General features: G+C 33.5%; 1 protein-coding gene across 11 annotated transcripts in view; it reads right to left on the bottom strand.

The window, feature by feature from the left end:
• The window catches only part of PCDH9 (protocadherin 9), a 918,360-nt gene that overhangs the window by 572,601 nt on the left and 328,095 nt on the right, over positions 1–17,664 (bottom strand). For 8 of the 11 annotated variants that reach the window (XM_027588304.2, XM_027588303.2, XM_027588307.2 and 5 more), the window contains one exon: positions 11,023–11,124. The exons of the other annotated variants lie outside the window; for them this stretch is intronic. In XM_027588304.2, the coding sequence (XP_027444105.1) occupies positions 11,023–11,124 (102 nt within the window). The remainder of the gene's footprint in view (positions 1–11,022; positions 11,125–17,664) is intronic. 11 annotated transcript variants of the gene reach the window in all.

Genomic DNA, 17,664 nt, shown 5'->3' with positions numbered 1-17,664 from the left:
TGATATACTGAAAAATTAAAATATATAAAAAAGTAGTAATTAATGACTTTTTCCTATACTCTCATATTACCCTACAAATTTAATTGGCTAGTTTTTTAATATTCATGGCCAATCTGAAACAACTTACATTCCATATATATGAGCAGTACTTGACCAATATAAAATTTTTTGCCATTTTTTATGTGTCCAAATTCAGAAAATGTCCATTGTATGCAAAATTCAAACTTCTGTAAATTATCCAACAAAGAAGCTAGAGTTGGCTGCCACCCAAAATGTAGCTCCATTTCCATCATTTTTCACTGTATAACAGTGTTTGTGCCATAATTACAACATATCACTGTGTTTCAGATTTACTATTTTGTAAAGCAGATAAAACTAGAAAAATTAATTGAATTTTGATCTTAGTTTTTAAAAATTCTTAGTAAAACTGGAAAAAAAGAAGATATATTTATGATAAGACATAAAAGTCTTAAAAAAAAACAGACACATTCAAATGGGAAACAATGTCAAAAACTGAGAATTTGGTCTTAATCAGGAAGACTCTGGGCTTCTGCTTTTTTAATGAATGCTCATTTGCCCTTTTTATTTTTTGATGTGCATCTTGTTTATAAATGGAGGTTTTACTCAAATATCAAGAATCTTGACTTTAACATCATTAAATCAATTTTAGCATATAGTATCATTCCTGGTCTAGGCTATTATTTATAAAAATGAGTTATATGGAAAATATATTAATAGGTGTTCTTTCAATATGATTTTATAGTCAAATTAGTTTACCCGGGAGTAGGTTAAACAATTGTAAATAGATTATTTACTTTAAATTAGTTAAGTGCAGGGGCGCCTGGGTGGCTCAGTTGGTTAAGCGACTGCCTTCGGCTCAGGTCATGATCCTGGAGTCCCGGGATGGAGTCCCACATCCGGCTCCCTGCTCAGCAGGGAGTCTGCCTCTCCCTCTGACCCTCTTCCCTCTCATGCTATCTCTCATTCTCTCTCTCAATTAAATAAATAAAATCTTTAAAAATAAATAAATAAATAAAAAATAAATAAATTAGTTAAGTGCATTTATATCTTAACCATAACCTAAATTACAAAGAGAAATCAGTGAGGGGAGAATGTCTGAAATCTTTCTGTTTAGACACCCTCTTTACAAGGCCCAATTATCCATGAGAAACACAGTTGTAAATTCTGCCTTAAGGTTAGAATTTGGCTAACAGGAGAGGTCACTGTTAAGGGACAGAGACTTGTACAATACTGTGAGTCAGGAGGCTGGTCTCAAAACCTGGATCTGCCACTATCTTTGTCAGAATTAGAGCAGCCACAGACCTAGACTTTCTGCATTTGAATTCTGCCACAGCCCCTCATCTGCTGTGGGACCATACAAGGCACTTGGTTCCTATACCTTCCTTTATTGAACTACAACCGTAGTCATACGAGATGACTAAGAAGTCAATTCAGTTAATATAATCAGTGTTTTTGAAGAGTTGCTGACAAATGGTAAGGGTTATGTAAATGTGAGCTATTTTTTACCAATGGCTTTCCAAACTTTTGATCCTGACCCAAATAAGCAATTCATTTTACACAGAAACACAGTATAAACACTCAAATATACACAAAAATACACATGTGAAGTAAAATAAAATAATACTTAACTGCATATACCATGCACTCTAATATTATTTATTCTCTTCTATTTACTATTCTTATCCTCTTTTTTCCTCATTCTATTCTGTTCTAACCTATTTATTAAATTCTATATAATTTATCCTATTCTATTCTTTTCCATTCCATTAGGAAAAAGCTAGCCCTAACCTCAGATTGCAAGATTTACTCATTTAACTATATAACCTATATGCTGATCATTAATGAAACTCTGCCTCAGTCCACCTTTCACATCAAACTTATTAGATACATCATAACATTTGAAAATTTTTAAAAAACCATATTCAGACTCCATTCCTGACCTGCTTAATTTGGATCTCCTCGTGGTCTTGGCTCCAGAATCTCTCTCACACATAACATGCTGTAGATACCAAAAAATCTAGGTTTCTAATAATTCCAAAATTGACGAAATAAATGGGATTTAAAGAGAAGGTATCTACTTAATCTATTCTTTTTAAAAATTTCATTTGTATTTAATACATGCAACACAGACACATAAATTCTAACATACACTGTTTGTTGAAACTTTCTAAAGGAAAAAAAAATAAATCTAGGTAACAATTACTCAACAATTAGAGTGATTCTATGCCGCTTTAGAAACTTTAGCATTTTAAACTCAAAATTATATAAAGTAAAATAAAAGCTAAAATCAAGTCAAAGTTGGGATTATGTAGTTTATATTATCTGTATACTTTTTCTATTCTTAATTGGCATAGACAAATGTGTGTCAAGCCTTTTTAAATACTTAAAACATTCTTATATCTATATCTACAATTTTATGTACTATAGAACAGATAAGGAAACTAGTTGTAATTCTACCTCCATTCTTCCCAGAATTTGGTGACACAACAAATGACATCTCATACACCCCCTGGAGTAATCATGATATATGTCTATACAGTATAATAATAATATTTATGTTATATAAATATATAAAACCAGTGCAAACATCCAAAAACCCATTTCAAGTTTGAATATTTTCAGAATTTCTGCAGCTTACATAATTTAGAACATATTTATAAATCCTATAATGTATATGTATAATTAAAATTGTTTTATAAAATATTAAATATCATCTATAAAACATTGATTCTTGGTGGATATTTGGAAATCAGAATGAGGACTTTATAACATGAAATGTTTTTGTTTTTTTTTTTAAGATTTTATTTATTTATTTGACAGAGAGATAGAGCGAGAGCAGGAACACAAGCAGGGGGAGTGGGAGAGGGAGAAGCAGGCTTCCCGCGGAGCAGGGAGCCCGATGCGGGGCTCGATCCCAGGACCTGGGATCATGACCTGAGCCGAAGGCAGACGCTTAACGACTGAGCCACCCAGGCGCCCCAACATGAAATGTTTTTGTGAAAAATATTTATTTAATTTGTCAATGTGCACTTCTAATAGATCTTTCGACGTTCTATTCGATTTCCAAATCCTTTCAATGGTAGTTAGAAAGAAGTCTCATAGTTCACAATCATCACAGAGTAGAAGAAAATTTTATTATCTCAATATTTCAATTTTCTAAAAAAAGTTAACATTTTCTATTTTTCTATCTTTTCCATTTCTATACTCTTCTCACATGTAATTGTATTACCTTTACTCCTCCCAATGTGTCTTCAATATCCTGATATATTTTGTGTCCCAATAAATTATTTGTGACCATGTACTCTATAGGACTTTAAATATGAGACTTCCTGGCAGGCTTCCCTACTAGTATCCACGGATATACGCAAAACCTTCTGAAAACTCCACACACCTATGTTAATTCCATTAGCAAATGGCTGGCCTGTATTAATCACAACATGCAACTTCAATTGATTAAACAATACTGTGAGGCACGTATATTTTTCTCTCATTCTCACAGTCTGATATTATTGTCATTCCATGTGTGGTTTCCATGATGATGTAACAAATATTGATTTGTACCTTTTTGTATTCTACCTTTTGGTTGTGTTGTTATATTTTTAGGATCCTTCAGTGAAAGGTACTATGGTTGTCACTTGTTTGAAAGGCCCTTCTCCTCTCTCTTTGTACACTTCATTCTCTCCACAAACAGCTGCACCACACCTGTCATTCAGAATGGCAAAGATGTCTCTGGCTGATAAGCCTATTCCTGTGGCACACAGAGTGGCTTCAAACAACTAATTAGAAGGAGCTGGGCCACGGCAAGGTTTGGTGCTGTCCATCAAGCATGAAACCACCACTGACACCATCAGAAAATCTGTCAAATGTGGTTCTTCCTGTGAATAAACCCGAGGCCACTTGTTCTGTGGTAAAGAAGAAATTGGCAGAACATGTGTAATAAAAAAATAAAAGAGGGTGATGGCCATCCTTTATACAGAGTTAAATAATTGAAAAAAAATCTTAAGCTAGTGGAAAACCCAATACCTGATTTATAGCTGTTTCTGGAATACAGGGAATCAAACTGAAAACTTCTCCATGAATCTCCAATGGAGCAATTCCCAATTGATCAAGTATATTTATTTAGCCTCTGGAAAACATTAATGTGCACTTTCTTTAATAATAGGGGGCTATCAATTATTATAAATAAAATCAGATTTGCACATTCACATACAGATGCAACCTTCACATCACATCTATTACATTATATATGTATAATCTAAATCTGTAGGAATGCATCTATAAATATGCATATCTGAGTTCACAATTAAGTGCTTAAAAGTTTTTAAACCAACAATATTGAACACAAATTCAGAAACATTATATAGTCATTGTTCTTAATAATTAAAAGTGTATGTAGATATCACATTAACTGAGAATGTCAAGTTTGATAGGTATTATCATTTTGAATCAGGACGAAGTCTTGATACTAGAGCCAGGAAAGAGCTCTGAATTGAGAAGAGAAATAACCATGGAATTTTTCTTAAACCTGTGATGATTGCTTTCAACACCCAACCTTCACACATGAAATCTTCTTGAGAAACATTCTCATTTGTCCGCAACCACAGTGATCACACCACTCCCGACCATTCACCTGGTAGACTTCTTCAAGACTTACATTAACATTATTATGTTTTTCCTCTACTAGGTTAAATTGGCTCCTGTTGTGTCTTCTTGAATCTTGAACATATTGTAGCACTTTTGCACTTTATGGTAACTTACTATTAAGAGTGTATCCCCTGTAATATCTGAGACACAAAGAAGCATGTGTGCCTGCTCCAGCCTGATGTACTTAGCATATCACATAACAGCATCTCTGATATATTTGCTGAATGAATATTTGTGGAAGGCAGGTAGGCCAGATTGTTAATTTAGACTCATAGATTGGTTTCTGCATAATTATGGAAAAGGTCAACAAGGGGAAGATGGATAATTTGTTTCCCCTCCAAAGAACAGTCTCAACATCATGTTTATGGGCAAGAAACAAAGGAATGTCTAGCACCCAATCTCTTTATCTGGTTTAGGGAACGGTTCCATTTTAAAAATTAAATCAAACTGCATCAGAACGCAGAGATTATAGTACAGAGTTGGTCAAATGTGTAAATTTTTATATTTCCCCACATTACTAATACCTCCTACAATTTTCAAACATAAGTTTAATAGTGTGAAATAAAACAATATTCATGTTTCTATGAAAATATCATACATAGGCATTAGACATGAATGTACGTAGTGTCTATGTACTATTGTACTATAAATGAGTTCTTAGTAATTTGTTTCAAATTTATATATACTTACTTGGTAGCTAATAAGTGGTTAAAAAATTTAAAGATGTAGGGAAAATTCATCCATACATAATATGTTACATATAACAAATACTTATCAAGGAGAGTTTTCAACCAGTCATTAAATACTATTTATAATGGTAGTCAGCAATTGTCCCGGGATTTGTTAGAAACTGTTTGCAAGGCCAATCTTACATAAAATGGCCTGTAAGATCTTTGACTTTTCCCAGCTGGACATGTGAGAACTTAACTCTAACAAATCTGCAACCCATGATACGTATTTTGTTGTTGTTATTTTGCCAAAGTGCAGATTTGGATCCTTTACTATAAAGGATGAAAGAGGACTAAATATTATCTAGTGAGTGAGCCAGTCTGTCATCTAGCATACTTTTTCTACTGATTATAATATATGCAAAGTTTCACAGTAAGTGACTGAGGTGTAACACATCTTTTATCATGTTTGTTAACATTTCATTTTGGAGGGTAATCCTATATGTTACTAAGAACTTAAATATTTTGATATATTAGGAGTTATTCCCAAAATATATATGTATGTATGTATATAATATGTGTTTGTGCATGTGTGTGTATTTTAAATATTTTTACTTTTGGGGTTTTAGAAAAGGTTGTTCTTATGAAGAAAGAAAATGAAAATAAACTGGCTTGTGAATTAATTTATTATTATTAGTGAAAATCTATTCATTTAAATTACCTATATTACTCCCAAATATTGTAACACATAAAGACTTATTGCTAAATGATTTGCCTATTATTTTAACTTAAAAGCTGATATCAACTGTAATATCTATTCTAAGGACTGAACATGTTTATTTTATTGGAAGTTAAATGTGTTTGGGTCACACAACTGTATAAAACACCAAAAACAGGAAAATGTAAGTATGTAGTATAATATTCATATATTAAGTTCTATTTATTTAGATCTATTTAGTTAAGGTTAAACTGTGACAGGTACAGAAAAGAAAAAAGGAAAGGAAAGACCAAGATCAAGTGAGACAAAGGCAAAAGGCTTTTCATCTTTCCCTTTTTTTTTAAAGATTTTATTTATTTGACAGAGAGAGAGAGACAGCTTTCCCTTTTTAATAGAAAGTAACAGATAATGTTACCATTTTGCTGTTACTCCATTTGGTATTATTAATTTAAACAGGAGGGTTCTAAGCTGCAGTTACAAATATGGAGAACCCTTGTTCTCCTCCCTCTCAGTGTGCCCTTGGTTCAGTGAAATTCAAGCTCAAGGTGTACCTGTAACTTCATCTTTAAGGGTGAGAAAATTATGCTTACCCAGAAGACTACTGTCCTAAATGAGGTTATGAGCGTGAAATGCAACACACACAATAATAGTAACAGTCTAATACATTTTAGTTCTATTCTCTTCCCACTTGCTCCTTTCACTCTCCATTTGACACATTTTTATTCTATTAAATATTTCCATCAAATGACACAATTGGAATGTTCATGAAATTCCAATGATAATTTAACTTCTGTGTATCTCCTAATCCAGCAAAACCTGTGTTACAAATTTATGTAAAAGGTCAAAAACATTTCTCTTATCAAAATTGTTTTCCCAGTTTTGGTTGGGAGATTTATAGTAGTAGTCCATCCTGGGATATCTTGATCAACCATCTGCACCACCCATGAATTTCACACTTGCGATAACTGCCACATTTCCAAAGTCTGGCAGCTAAAATTCATACTTATTTTAAAACTCTTCCCCCAATCTCCCTAACTCTTAGAGTTAAGATTTCCATCTGACATTGATTTTCGGATTTCATTGCTACAAGGGAAAAGCCTTATCTCAAGAATTCATACACTGAACACTAGACCATTTTGTAAAAATACTTTAGCTCAAGCATCAAAAACAGTGACAGGGAACAGCTACTCATACTGAGATGCAGTCTTGTGTGAATTCCAATAACTATGAGACATTTTCCTACAGATTGCAGAATATAGACACTGAAAGCTCTATCTGCTTGCATTCTATGCTATTTCATGGGTAAAGGGAACTGAACATAATAGAAGGGAAATGACAATAAAATTCATAGATCAAAGATGCTTAGTAAAGGTAATATGCATTTATGGCATGAAAACAATGTGCACTTATTCATTTCTATGCTTCTATTTTAACCATTAATGCACTTTGTGTATCCAATGACAGAGGCCTGCCAGGAAGAGAAAACTTAAATATGAGAGTTCTTTTATATTCCACACCTTATTTAAAATCTAATTTAAGAAAAATTTCAAATATGAACTATTTTCTCTAACATTTGCTTGGAAAATTTTTATGCAGCTTGGAGGTAATCATTAGATCACTCCAGGATCCAGAAAACCTGGATATCATTCTAGTGCTATCACTAGCTAGCTCTGTGACCTACGGCAAGCTACTCCATCTTTCTTCTCCTCAAGTTATGCTTCAGTAGTATGAATATATAATCTCTATGGTCCCTGACAGCCAAATAGCCTGTGAATTTTTTTTGACTTAGATACTATCTTAGAGCAGTAAACTTGTAGTTTCTGAAACTGTTTTGCTATGGTAATATTCCAACTCCATTAATTACTACCTGTGTGAATTCAAGCAACTTATGTAACGTCTGTGTGTCTCAGTTTCCCTATCTGTAAAATGGGAATAATAATATGCAGTTGTTGTCAGAATTAAATGAGCTATATTTTAATGATTCAATATGTAAGCTTTCTTATATTTTAACATACCTTAAAGCAGGATACATATTAAATAAATTATAAATAAGCACTTATCAGCGTTTAATCAATGACATTTCTCCCAACGGTAAATGAAATTATAGCATGTGTTATACTAAGATGTTATACAGTAACATCCGAACATCTTAGATTAGACAAAGTTTGGTAATACCTATGGAATGCTTGGGGTAATGTCTGGTACAAAAATTACCCAATAGCTGATACTAACACTTCTCTGTAAGTAAGCAATAATTGTTATATCTAAGTTAAGCATGATGGGTAAAGTCTGATTTCAGAATGATTAAAAGCTCGCTAGTCATACAGCCTTCATTCCATTTTGTATCTAAAGTCATAATACAACTACATTCAGATGAATCAATATCAGTTAACATAAAGTATGACTTTCTACTTGAACAGTATAGTTTTAGTTAATTAAATATTTTCTATGATTAAAAGATGTAACATGTTCTTTTTTTTTACTTTAGTAAGGTGATTAAAGAGGGAAGGTATAAATGGTGAGAAAATTAAAAAACGTGTAATATATTTACCAGGCTTACCACATTATTCAATATAAAGGAAAAAAATAACAGCATAGCACAGGAACAACTTTGTAGGTTATAATCACCTCTCATTAATTCTCAAGAATGGTTAATACTAGATTAATAACTTTTAAGGAACAGGATACTGCAACTATCCCCTTTGTTATTGGTCTACAGATATTAAGCATTTATGCAGAAACCCTGTCTCACAGAATGCTTTACTTCTGTTTCCAAGTTGTATTTTCTAAGAAACATCAAAGATTTTCTCTCTGCCATTTAAAAAAAAAAAATTTATACTTACTAAATTAGGTATATTATGATGAAATACAATTTGAACTCATCAAAGACAAAATGTAAATGATGGCCAAATATACACACAAAATGCTTGACATAGGCCCTGGCATACAGTAGGCACTACAAAAGTGTCAGTTGTCAATAGCATCATCTTTATTTAGTATCACCGAGCACTAGAGAGAGATAGGACCTTCCAGATGACCTAATCTGAAACCAGACTGTAATGGGCCTGGAATATGGTGGTAAAGTGAGAATTTGTGAGACAAAAGTTTTCTAAAATAATTTGTTTGTTTTCCTTTGTTTATCAATATAACACAGTAGATTTCTTTCACCATTCTTTGATAATTACTCCTAAGTCAACACGATAACTCTGAGTATCATCTTTTTCTTATCCACATTCTCTAGCAAATAAACCCTGTACAAACTGTGTTCTTGTACTTTGTGCCTTATAAAATATCTAACGAAGAATAAAAATGTGGTTCATAGAAACTTATTTTAATTATAGCTCATTTAAATTCTCTACAAAAAAATAAGGAAATATTCAGGATTTCAGTGTCTTTCAGAACATTCTGTGTGGGCTTTGTAAATATTTACATAGGTTTTTATATATGAACAAAATTTACTTATTTCTGCCATAGAGTGTTATTGTGTTATTATCGGATGAAATAAGGGTGACTCATGGGAGAAATTTTCATGTTCTACACACTTGAAATATACACAGTAATGATGAAAAGTCAAAGGGTTAAATTATAGTTCTTCTTTCAACTATCAAGTGATTGAGATTTTGGAGAAAGAGAGAAAATAAAAGCAAAATAGGAAGAAGAGTATATACTATAGGTTAGAAGGATGTTTCTGAATAGTTAGATCAACACAAAGAAAAAGAAAAAATGTGAAGGAAAGTATTAGGGGATAAAAATTGTCTAAATTATCACTTTATCCTTTTCCACCTCAATTAATAGCTTGTTAGAAAAGAAAGTGCTTACTCAATCAAATTTCTATTAATCAAAGTAGTTTCTCTGACCTACATTACTACTCGGAGTTTTGAGAATGATAGATTTCTTTATTTGGCAAAATCAAGTGCAAAAATCCCATACTATTAATAATAAATCAAAATATTTTCAATACCTTTAAGGAAATGGGGGGAAAAAACCTACCTTCAATGAGAAAACAGAATACATAGGAAACACTAACACTCACACATACATATATACATATACATATTATCTACCTATCTCTCCATCATCTATCTATAATCTATATGTTAAAACTATAAAAATACACGAAACAACTATGTATGCATTAATATTAGAGTTAACTACTGAAACACAATTCCTTAAAAAATTGATCTTCTATTGTACAATGTGAACATACTTAACACTACTAAACTGTAACTTTAAAATGATTAAGATGGTAAATTTTGTTATATGTTTTAAACCACAATTTTAATATATTAAAAGAAAGATAACACATTTTTGCATCCATTCATGTTAGAATAATTGGTACTGGAATAGCCCTCCTGATATAAAAAAAAGAAAAAAAAAGAAAAAAAGAATAAAATGTAGATCTTCTACATTTTACAATGATGGACTCATTAAGAAAAAAGGAAAGTAATTTTTATCTTAAATCCAAATATACAAGGAAATAAAGGATCAAGCTGAGAAAAGGTAGAAAAAAGGGAAATGATTAATGGAAATTCCAGTTAACCTGCTCATACTGAGCAACACTGTCTTCTTTATCTTCCTTAAGTATAGGGGATTAAACAAATCAGTCTTTCAACAAAGAGGATGTTCCTATCTTTGAGCTCAACTAATAAAAATGAATCAATTAAGAATCTTTAACTCCAAAAGAAAGTTGCTCATTACTTTCTCCAAAACCAGGTAATAATCGACACTTTGCATTAAATGAAAAGAATATCATATTTAATAGCTGGACTATTACCAAAGAGGAAAAATGTTATTTGCCTTTTATTCTAAAATTGTTCATTTAGGTTGTTTAAAAAAGTTCTAGTATAAAAATATGACCATAAAAGAGGATGGCCAAGAAAATATTTTTAACAGTTAACTCAGACTATATAAATCACTAGGAAAATACAAACTGCTCAGTACTAAAATGGTCTCTATAGAGACACGGCATACCTCGTAATGGCTTTCTTCATTCTCCTGAATGTGGAAACCCGCAGAGCTGGGACATTTCTGAGGAGTGACAGGAATATTGTCACTTTTGCTGTGTGAGTTACACTGAAAGAGATTACCAAATAATTGTGACAAACTACTCCACATTTAGACTGTCTATCGAGCGACATGGTTGTTTGCTAAGAGTCTAATTAAAGGAGTACCATTTGAACTAGCAAGGGTCCACACTCATAGGAACATGCATTAACATGGAGCCTTTTCCAAAAAAAAAGATTAAAAGTGTCCCCAGGATAAACAAATTGTCAGAATGTTTTAAGTGAAACTAAAGAAATCTCAAATGTAGTTATTTTATTTTTACTCTGTCTTTTTTTAAACCATACCATTATGCTTATGATTTTAGTAGCTAAATCTTACATGGTGCTGCTATTTGTGTGAGGTATAGCTTGATATATATCATACACATCTCAACATAGATATTATTATTATCCCCACTTACAGGTGAGGAAAATTGGGCATACAAACTATTCTTTCCAAGGTTGGTCTGCCTACCCAGGTTTCCGAGGGCACGCCTCATACTTTATCTACTACATGCGTGGCCTTTATAAATGATATATTTGAAACAAACAAAAGTGAAAAACTAAAAGTTTAATGTCTTAAAATACTACTTCACTTTTCTTCTGTACCAAATATCAAGTATTTTTTGAAACAGGTTCACTTGGAAAGAATGTGAATTGTGCAGGCCTGACCTTTCTCCATGAAAATATTAAAATGGTTGTTTTCCACATTCCTCACAAGATTTTTTATGTGAAAATAAGATATTATTCACTTCCTGTTATCCTTGCTTCCTTCTTTCCTAAATCTCTTATTAGATTCAAGGCAAGGAATATTTATAAGTATTGCCAGTTTTTTATTAAGCATAACATTGGAATTTCTAAGGCTTCTACATTAATGAAAAATATTGTGCTTCCAAAAAAGGTTCACCATTGGTATATAACCTTTCCTCTCTCATAAGACTAACATATGAACATAGTTGTATGACATAAGTAGGGAACATAATATTTTCTCAAACTAGTATGGCAAATTTTCAATTAACTAATGAAGTTTTACTTTCCCCATGCCAAAGAATAATCTGTTAGAAAATGACTATCAAAGACATTTTAAAAACCAAATTAATTTTTTAGGTTAGTGTTAAGTTCAGTATGTTTTCACCTCAAGACCACTATTTTATATATTTAAATGTTTTTAAACATATTACATTCTTTTAGACTTATTTTGAAATAATTTTAAACACAGAAAGGGGTAAAAACACCAAAAAAGAATTCTAGGATTCCCTTTATTACTATTTCAAATATATCAATCAATTATCTCATTGTTAGTTTAAGGGAAATAGCAATATGACAGACTAGGAAGGCATAACTCTCAAACCCAAACCCCTATTAGAAACCTTTCCGCATAAAAAAAATTTTTTTTGTTCCTGTCCTCTGTACAAACAGTATCATTTCAACCATGTTCAAAACTTACCTCCTCTAGGAACTTTTCATGGGTAAACAAATAGCAGCAACCATTTTATCCTCTGCTTCCAACCTAAGTAACTTCTAGGTGTAGTTTGCTAGGTGTAGGCTGCTGTGCCAGTTTAATTCTTGGGATGTGCCTAGATTTGTCTGAACAACATCACTGTTAATTATGAAGGACTATCTTCCATATTTCTCCACAGTGGTTTCCTTTGCTTTCTAAAGAAAAAAGCTTCAACCTTAAAACAGTTACTATCATCTATGATGTTTCCTCGACACTGTAATCATTCCTGTCCCTTGCCTCTCCTCATATCTACTCATGTTGATTAATCTTTTTAAAGCATCTCATGTCTTATGCAGTGTTTCTCCCTAGAAACATTTTAATTCCTGTGGCCTGGCAGTGGCTCTCACCCTGGCTGTAGATTAGAATCACCTGGGGAGCTTTAAAAAAATTCCAGCAACTGAGCCCTACCTCACACCAGACGAATTAGAGCTCAGGCAAAAACATGGTTTAAATACCCAGGTAATTCTAATGTGCAGCCACAGTTTAGAATCCCTAGGTTAACATTTCTTTGTCTGGTCCTCAGGGCAATAAAGCAAATTTTGGCCTCACTCCTCTTTTGATCTGATCTCTTGCTCTTTAGCATTTGTTCTTCCTTTTCCTTATTTAATGTCATTTGTTGGGAGTTGTTTTTTTCATGGATTATATCATAATGCCTTTGAATGTGAAAAAAAATCCTATATTTGTATAATACTTTATACCTTTACATACAGGACTTTATGTATTATCTACCAGAAACCTCTGCAGAGAGGTAGAAACATAAACCTTCTTTAACAGATGGAGAAGACAGAGGTTCAGATATATTCAGTGCCCTCACACAACAATTTGCCAAGTAAAAGCATTCCTAAGGGACAGAACTCAGGCTATTTCTCCTCTGCCACATCTCCCTTAAGGAGTTAGTTCAGGCCAACAGACACATGAAAAAGTGCTCAACATCACTCGGCATCAGGGAAATCCAAATCAAAACCTCAATGAGATACCACCTCACACCAGTCAGAATGGCTAAAATTAAGTCAGGAAATGAGGGATGTTGGTGGGGATGTGGAGAAAGGGGAACACTCCTACACTGTTGGTGGGAATGCAAGCTGGTGCAACCCCTCTGGAAAACAGTATGGAGGTTCCTCAAACAGTTGAAAATAGAGCTACCATACGACCTAGCAATTGCACTACTGGGTATTTACCCCAAAGATACAAATGTAGGGATCCGAAGGGGTACATGCACCCCAATGTTTATAGCAGCAATGTCCACAATAGCCAAACTGTGGAAAGAGCCAAGATGTCCATCGACAGATGAATGGATAAAGAAGCTGTGGTATATACATACAATGGAATATTTGCAGCCATCAAAAGGAATGCAATCTTGCCATTTGCAATGACGTGGATGGAACTGGAGGGTGTTATGCTGAGCAAAATAAGTCAATCAGAGAAAGACATGTATTATATGACCTCACTGATATGAGGAATTCTTAATCTCAGGAAACAAACTGAGGGTTGCTGCAGTGGGGGCAGGGTGGGAGGGATGGGGTGGCTGGGTGATAAACATTGGGGAGGGTATGTGCTATGGTGAGTGCTGTGAATTGTGTAAGACTGTTGCATCACAGATCTGTACCTCTGAAACAAATAATGCAATATATGTAAAGAAAAAAAAAAAAAGAAGATAGCAGGAAGGGAAAAATGAAGGGGGGGAAATCAGAGGGGGAGACAAACCATGAGAGATGATGGACTCTGAAAAACAAACTGAGGGTTCTAGAGGGGAGGGGGGTGAGGGGAGGGGTTAGCCTGGTGATGGGTATTAAAGAGGGCACGTTGTGCATAGAGCACTGGGTGTTATGCACAAACCATGAATCATGGAACACTACATTAAAAACTAATGATGTGGGCGCCTGGGTGGCTCAGTTGGTTAAGCGACTGCCTTCGGCTCAGGTCATGATCCTGGAGTCCCGGGATCGAGTCCCACATTGGGCTCCCTGCTCAGCAGGGAGTCTGCTTTTCCCTCTGACCCTCTTCCCTCTTGTGCTCTCTATCTCTCATTCTCTCTCTCTCAAATAAATAAATAAAATCTTTAAAAAAAAACTAATGATGTAATGTATGGCAATTAACATATCAATAAAAAATTTAAAAAAATGAGTTAGTTCATTTGCTCATTCATTCACATATTCTATTCTGCTTGTTTGTTCATTTGTTTGATCATCAGATATTTACTGAGTGTGTGCTATGTGTCAGGATTTTATTGGTTCATTAAGATATAGCATTTAATATCTGTAATATTCATTCCAACAGTGAAACCATACATAGAAATAAAAGACCACCATGATATGTGAAAATGCCACATGAAAATGTATGCACAGTTTGCTTAGGGACAAAGAAGATAGAATGACTAGATTCCTGGGTTTGATATGTGGGAAGAATCTGGAAAGATGGAGGGAATCATGGTTGGCACACATTCAAAACAGAACAAACCGCATGTGCAAAGGCTAGAAGACATGAATTCTTGTGACTTGGTCTGTGAGCTGCAATGATTTTGACAGTACTTTAACCATGAACACTGTGAAGATTGATTTGAGGATAGGGACAAGTTCATAAAGCATAAAATTTAACAGTGGATCCAAGATGAGAAGTTACAGAATCGGGCTTCACATAAGGGAGGACTACCAAATAATGGGATAAGTGCTTCACAGTGGTGCTGCCAAGGGTGAGCCTGATCACCTTCCTCTCTCCCAAGTTCAATAAGGAAATTTAAGCAAACTGGGTGTGTTTGCAATAGGACTGTGACACCTGAGTAAGTCCCTCCATCCCAACAAGATCTCAACCCTAAGCCTCTCCTGTGCCTAATTCTAGGGCAGCCTCTTTTATAAAGCAACAAATGGCACCAAAGGAAAAGTTTAACCCACTTTTTCCTTCCTCACTTTTTAAAATTTTTGAGTATTATGATGTAAATAGCCTCTGGGGATTATAAATCTATAAGCTTGAGAAAAAAAAGGGAATTTAAAAATAACTCTATAAACAGTATTTTGAGATCAAATATTATAAATAGCCAAAACTTTAAGGAAATAAGTTCTTAAGTGAAGAACAATTTAATCACGATGAATCCTTCCTAACAAGTTTCTATTTCAGGGAGAGCTGAAGCCTGAAATGGAAAGAAGATTTATTATAAATGTCTCAAGATTTCACCCACTAAATTTTTTTCTTCTATTTGCCAAATTTGATATGAATAACTATATAATGAATTATGGTTAAGATGAATTTACTAAATCAGATTTCATACTGCAGACAAATCACTTGAGAGGTCCAGAACTCAATAACAACAATCATATTAAATGGAAATCACTGTAAATGCATTTGTTTTATACTTTAAAATCCATTTGATGTTTTCCATTATCTATGATTAACAGTCTCTATTTTAATATGTGGATAACATGCTTCCCCCAAACACCCACTATAGTTCTTGGGAAATTGTCATTCACTACCTACAGAAATACCTACAAAAAAAAAAAAAAAAAGAAAGAAAAGAAAGAAAGAAAGAGAGAAAGAAAGAGAAAAGAAAGAAAGAAAGAGAGAGAGAGAGAGAGAGAGAGAGAAAGAAAGAAAGAAAGAAAGAAAGAAAGAAAGAAAGAAAGAAGAAAGAAAAAAGAAAGAAAGAAAGAAAGAAAGAAGAAAGAAAGAAAGAAAGAAAGAAAGAAAGAAAGAAAGAAAGAAAGAAAGAAAGAAAGAAAGAAAGAAAAGAAAGAAAGAAGAAAGAAAAAAGAAAGAAAGAAAGAAAGAAAGAAAGAAAGAAAGAAAGAAAGAAAGAAAGAAAGAAAGAAAGAAAGAAAGAAAGAAAAGAAAGGAAGGAAGGAAGGAAGGAAGGAAGGAAGGAAGAAAGAAAAAGAAATACCTACTCAAATCTGCCTCATGGTCAGGAATATTAGCTTTTTCATTTTTGACAAATTTCTAAGAAGGGAGTTCATAGCCATGATATCAAGAGAAAAGTATCAACAGTGGCAAAAGCAACAAAAGTTTTATGAAAAATCACATAACCATAACTAAGCCACAGCTGTTTTCTTTGCTAAAAGGGGGTTCTTTACATTTTCTATCAAACTCTATAGCAACAACATGTCCTTTCATTCTACTACTCCTTCTACCTTTTTATAAAATCAAGATTGTTTGCTGAAAAATCAATGGCACTGTTATAAATTTTGTGCAATCATTATAGAGGGAGTAGCCTTGTACTTTTGTGCTATAGGTTTCATTAAATAATTCCATTTGTTAAAAACTCCCACTGAAAATGTTATTCCTACCTTTTTTAAGAAATTCTTTTTGTGAAGAACTATGAAACATTCTTAAAACTTTTGATTAAAAAGAGCTCTAAGGTTAATAAGAAATTCACATTTACAAAAAAAGAATTTAAAGAATTGTGTGTACTTGGCGTCTTGAACTTCTCTCCATGCATTCTTTTGGAGGACCCACACATGTCAGGTTTTCACCACCCCCTTTCCACTGAACTGCTCTGTCATAACCACCAATGATTTCTACAGTAGTAACTCAAAGAACAATTCTCAGTTCTCATCTCACTTGACATGACTGATAATTCTTTTCCTTCTGGACATATTTATGGCACTAGCCTTCTAGGATACCACACACTCATAGTTTTCTTTTTACCCCTGTGTTCTCTTTCTGGAATCATTTAACTGTTCATGTTGTTATTGTTGTTATTTAAAAAAATAAAAAACAAACTGCAAAGCATAGAGAAAATGAAATCTCAGTACTTTCTCAGAAAGTTTTCTGATAATGTTCTCCACTAGTTCCTGACTCTAAGATACTTCCTAAAATAGACAAATGAACAATTTCTTATTTATTTATTTTTTTTAAGATTTTATTTATTTATCTGAGAGTGAGTAAGAGAGAGAGTGAGGACAGGCGGGGAAGGTGTAGAGGGAGAAGGAGAAGCAGGCTCCCCACTGAGCAGGAAGCCCAATGTGGGACTCAATCCCAGGACTCCAGGATCATGACCTGAGCTGAAGGCAGACGCTTAACCGACTGAGCCACCCAGGTGCCCCAACAATTTATTTATAAGCAGACAAGGGAAGAACTCCT

This window comes from Zalophus californianus, chromosome 3 (genome assembly GCF_009762305.2).
Source record: "Zalophus californianus isolate mZalCal1 chromosome 3, mZalCal1.pri.v2, whole genome shotgun sequence".
NCBI classification, from domain to species: Eukaryota; Metazoa; Chordata; class Mammalia; order Carnivora; family Otariidae; genus Zalophus; species Zalophus californianus.
Note: the sequence above shows the minus strand (reverse complement) of the source record. Positions and strands in the feature narration are given on the sequence as shown.